The 5,725-nt window shown below is 29.9% G+C and overlaps 1 protein-coding gene across 1 annotated transcript; it reads right to left on the bottom strand.

Moving 5' to 3' along the window:
- Positions 1–3,432: 3,432 nt before the first annotated feature.
- On the bottom strand, positions 3,433–4,435 carry LOC136084198 (uncharacterized). Its single transcript, XM_065804312.1, has 2 exons — positions 4,379–4,435; positions 3,433–4,326 (listed from the first exon to the last, which is right to left on the bottom strand). The coding sequence occupies exons 1-2, from the start codon at positions 4,433–4,435 to the stop codon at positions 3,433–3,435; spliced, it is 951 nt and encodes a 316-aa protein (XP_065660384.1).
- Positions 4,436–5,725: the final 1,290 nt, after the last annotated feature.

Raw genomic sequence — 5,725 nt, 5'->3', positions numbered from 1 at the left:
TGCATATATGACTTTCATAATTAAATGCTGTTCCTCATGGTAACTGATCTAGAGCAAACACAAGACATTTATCTTAAGATGTTAAGTTATGGCTATTAATGTGGACACTTTCTTGTGTTGTAGCATCAAACCCAAGAGTAGGATTATTATTATGCATAGCCCACTCTGCTGCTTGCAAATCTGGAATACTGCCAAGTTCACGAGCTATTTCCTCAACAGCATTTCGATGAATAATATTATTAAAAATAACACCCATATAATACCCTATTTTGCTCATAAGATATGGAATGTTACTTGTTGGTTATATTACACAACAGCATTTTATAAATTATTATTCTTATTTGTAATAAATATATTTTTTTCATCTTCTGGCATAATTACACTTCTTTCCTCCTTAATCTGGAGCAAACTATTCTCCAAACTAGCAATTACCCTGTTACTTGTAAAAAATAGCAGCATTATGCTTAGTTTTGAGTTGTCTTAACTTATGCTTTTCATTTAAGTTCAAAGCTTTTTTTTCAGCTTTTAAGTGACGAATCTGCTCACTGTAATTTTATTTTTTTGTGTGTATTTTTTCAGATCTGGTATTTCTGCCCAAAAAGCTATAATTATATTTACTTTTTGTTTAACATTTTGTCTTAGAACATGTAATTGGTTTGGCATGCTGTTTAATTCAGCTTTTAAAAGTGCTACCTTGTTCCAACATTATTTGTAAGAGTTAACTTTTTTTGTTTTATAGGGCCTAATTTCTCTCTAAATATATGTTTAGTTATGTCTCATTTACTATAACCTGCAGATGTGCAGATGTTGATGTTCAACTATTTAAAGGAGATAAAACATTCATATTGGTATATGAAACATCTGAGAAGCCTGATGATAATACAATATTAGGCAAACTTGATATATGGCTTAAAAAGCGTTTATTGCAAAATTCATAAAAACGTTTACTGTCCTAAGCCCTGTTATAATTTCTAGACCAATTCAATGATTTATTTATGAGACTTCTGACCTGATTTTTACATATTTCTATCTTAAATTGTCTAGTGACTTGTTGAGATGTTTTGAGAAACGAATCACTACTTTTTGTAAATAATAAAAAAATATGTCCATTTCTACAAACTGTATTACACTCTGTATTAGAGTCAATGCCTATTTGCGACAATTCAAAATTAGCAGTTAAATACTTTTTGGATTTACTATAAAACACAAACTTTGTTTTTGGCCCCATGAAAGCAGAAAAAAATTTAATTTTTATAAATAAAATATAATATATTTAAATAATGATAAATATAATGACACTAAAATCCTCCTCACTGCGAGTGTATAGCATTATTGAAGCTTATAAAGTTATCTAATTAGAGTATAATGTTAAGGTGTCTGAGTATGCTTTTATTTCAATGAAATTTGGCAGGTAGTAAGAAAAAAGGTTATTAATAGTGAGAGAATATATTAGAAAAATGAACCAGCATTCCTTCGATATATACTTGATGTCCAAACAGCAACGGAGTAAAGTTTTTAAGTGTCTAAGTATGCTTTTTTTCAATGAAATTTGGCAGGTATTAAGAAAAAAGGGTTTTAAAGGTGAAAGAATACATTAAAAAATGAACCAGCATTCCTTTGATATATACTTGATGTCCAAACAACAATTAAACTTTACCTAATCGGAGTAGAGTTTTAAAGTGTCTGAGTATGCTCTTTTTTCAATGAAATTTGGCAGGTAGTAAGAAAAAAGGTTATTAAGGGTGAGAGAATATATTAGAAAAATGAACCAGCATTTCTTTGATATATACTTGATGTCCAAAAAACAAGCAAATTTTTAACAACAATAAATTCATAATAAATAAAATTTTAACTCAAAGAAATCCATGTAAAATTAAATTTCCATAATTCTAGTATTCAAAAAATATCTATGTTGATACATATTTCTAAAAAATAACAGAGCAAAACAAGTTCATACTATGCAACTTTTCAACTAACTTGAAAAAACGTGTCACTGAATTTGGCCGAAAAAACGGCTTTGTAAAATCCGTATTTACGCCTACCTTCTATATATATATATATATATATATATATATATATATATATATATATATATATATATATATATATATATATATATATATATATATATATATATATATATATATATATATATATATATATATATATATATATAACTGCATCATAACAATATAACATCTTCTGAAATATATAATATATACTTTATACTCTAAAAAATATATAATATACTATAATATCTTATTTTATATAACAATGTTTCTATTATTTTATATAAGATGTTATGTTATATTAATAGTATAATAACATCTTAATATATAAATTAAATACATTAGGTTTAAGTTATTTGTTAATATAACAACTTAATGTTTGTCATAAAGTTGTTATACCAATATTTATTTATAATATCACACCATAATGCATATAATTGAAATATATTAAGGTCCTATTTTATGTCGTTATATTACAATTATAAGATAATAATTTGATCATATTATACAAAAAGATAGCAATAATATTATGATATTATAATACAAGATGCTTTATTACTATAATTTATAATAATAACACCTAAATATTAGATGTTATTAAGTTAATTAGTTGTTAAATTATTACGATGCATTTATGTTTGTGTTAGCATATATGATTATTGTTAACTTTATTATAATATATACATAAATTGTATATATTATAATTTATTGTAAAATTCTATATTAATCTGACAATATATGAATCATAATAATATTACACCATTTCTAATATTTAGTGATTTTAACGTTATGCCTAAGTTAAAGCAGCTCATAGTTAACGTAACTTTTCTTGCTTAAATTGAGGTGAGCCAGTTTTCAAAAAGTTTGGTGAATACCGATTTTTTTACGCTGATCTTACGAAAAAACTTACGTAAGTTTTGTTAAACGCAGCTGCGCAAGTTTAGTGAATACAAATTTCTCTGTTTCGAACTAACGCCACACTTATGCAAAAAAAAAGTTATCTGAACACGCTCCCTGCCTGATCCGTTTTTGTGGATTTTAAATTCAATAAATAATTCGAAATACTCGTCTGATCCGATCTGGCAAACTTAATCCGATTCGTTTCTTTTTTTTTATTATTTTACTTTCTTTTTATTTCTTTTTCAGATGCCTTAGCTATTAATATTTGGGAATTCTTTAATAATGTGGAGGAAAACAAGGCAAAATGTAAGGCCTGTAGCAAAATATACTTAATCAATGAAAGTACCAGAAGTCCTTTAAGGAATCATTTGAAAAGAGTACACTTGAATTTATATAGACAATTACCGGGTGATGCGGAAGTTATCGGACAATACAAAAACGTCAATAACTTATTTATAAATAAAAAAACAAACTACTATTATATTTTTTTTAAATAAAGCATTTATCTTTCAATAAAAATATATTATTTTTTATATGAAAAAACACCACCATCTGCAATTGATCTCAATTTTGCTCTGACGCCTTTCATATGCGACTGTAAAAAGTTTAAATCAATTTCTTGTTGTTTTAGTTTAATGCGATCAATCAAAACTTGCTCTGTTGAAGCTTGCCAATCTCCCTCGTAAACCTTCTGTGCCAAATGTCCCCAAAAATTTTCAATTGGTCGTGCTTGAGGCACATTTGGGAGATTGGATTCTTTATCAACGTAATAGACATATTGGTCTATCCAATTTAGAGAAGCTTTAGAATAATGAGAACTTGCTAAATCTGGCCAAAATAAATAGTTAAAGTCTCCATGATACTTGTGAATAAATGGAAGAAGTCGTTTTTCTAAACATTCATTAATATAGATTGATGAATTGATCGCTACAGCCTTGGAAGTGCGAAACAATGGCTCGGACATACCACGGTCAGATATGGCTATCCACATTAATAATTTTTTTGGAAATTTCTCTTTTCCTATAAAACGAACACTTTCTGGGCATGTCTTTTTGTTGTATTTTTCGTCATCGATGACTAGTAGCGATTTTGTGTTATAGAGTTGGTTAACTAGTTTCCTGCTTCTTTTCTTTGCCTTTATTTGTTGTTCTATAGTGTATTTTGGAGTCTTTTCACGTGTTCTATATTTAATATTTATTTTTTTTAACTGACGACCAATTGTCGATTGATTTACACCGATTTTAATACCTATTTTTCTCGGACTGACCCCTTTTCGATTGTTGACGAGTCTCGTTAATTCGGGTTTCTTTTCTATAGTCCAGGATGTCGGACGACCAGGGTGCTTTCTATCAGAAACCGATTGAACAGTTTCAAGTCTTTTTAGGTTATCATATATTGTACTTTGAGCAAATCCTTCCTTTTCAAAATGATTTACGATTTTTTTTTTTTTTAATATTAGGTTTATTTACAAAAAACATTTTTAGTCGCTTTCGAAAAGATTCTCGTTCAGCTGCATTTAACCTCATTTTAAACAACTGTGTTTCAAATAATAAAGTTTATATTTTACAGAACGTTTATGCCTACGCATAAAACCACAAAAACTAATTATTATGCTCAAATAATGAAATTAGGATTTGTCCGATAACTTCCGCATCACCCGTTAGAAAGGAAAGACAAGCAAAAATCAACAATACCAGACATTTTTAATGAGCTTACCTCTGAAGACTCAGATTTTGAGCAAACTCAAGAAAGAGGAAAAAAGAGGAAATGTCCACAGACACAAAAAGATGCACCAGCATCGCCACAGTCTGGACCAAGTGGAACTAGTGGAACTCCCAACACCCAGACACGGAAAGGTAGAAAACAGGCTACCAAACCAGAATGGGAAGTTACTGACATCAATCAAATAAGAACTGTTGTTGACATCCCAAAATGGGTGATTGAGGACAGTAGACCATTTTCTATTGTAGAAACTGACGCATTCACCCGGATAATGAAAACTACAACTAACGGTCAATTCAAAGCCATTACAGCAAAGAATATATCTACAAGATACATTCCTCTCCTTTTTAAATTTATCAAGGAACAAGTAAAAAACATTTTCAATACAGACAAGTCAAATCTTGATGAAGTGACCTTTACATCCGACGTGTGGACCACTGATCACACCAATTTATCTTTCATGAGCCGTACACTCCACTATATAGATTCAATGTTCCAATTAAAGTGCTTTTTGGCGGAAATGTCCTACTTCCCCAAACAACACACTAGCGACAATATTGCCAAGAAGCTCAATGAATCTCTCAACAAACTTGAACTTGATTTTGGAATCAAGACCTGGATAACAGTCGACGGTGCAGCTAATGTCCAAACAGATATTAGGAAATTAATTGGTGTTCAAAGTGCAATTTGGTGTGTTGACCACCGTCTAAATCTAGTTGTCAGTGGTGCTGTCGATGATAAAAGATGTCCGAAGTGGTCAATTCTCAACCACAAAGTAACAAAATTAGTAGATCACTTCAACCAGTCCTCTCAAAAAGCAATGACTTTAGTTAATGCTGCAAAAGATTTAAATAACTCCAGAACGAAGTTAGTGCAGAGATTCCCCACAAGATGAGACTCTGACCTCCATCAAATGAAGTCTGTGGTGGATCTTCATCCGGCGATGCATTCTTTAAATAATCCGAACCCTTCTGTTTCTGGAGGTTGTAAGTTGGCAGATCTTTTACCAACAGAAGATGAAGTGGAATCATCCGGCTTTTGAGAGGCTTCTCAGAATTCTCTGAGAAATGCAGTAGCGAAAAGCATGTTAGCAT

This window comes from Hydra vulgaris, chromosome 08, assembly GCF_038396675.1.
Source record: "Hydra vulgaris chromosome 08, alternate assembly HydraT2T_AEP".
In the NCBI taxonomy this organism is placed as follows: Eukaryota; Metazoa; Cnidaria; class Hydrozoa; order Anthoathecata; family Hydridae; genus Hydra; species Hydra vulgaris.
This window is presented reverse-complemented; position numbering and strand designations above follow the sequence as displayed.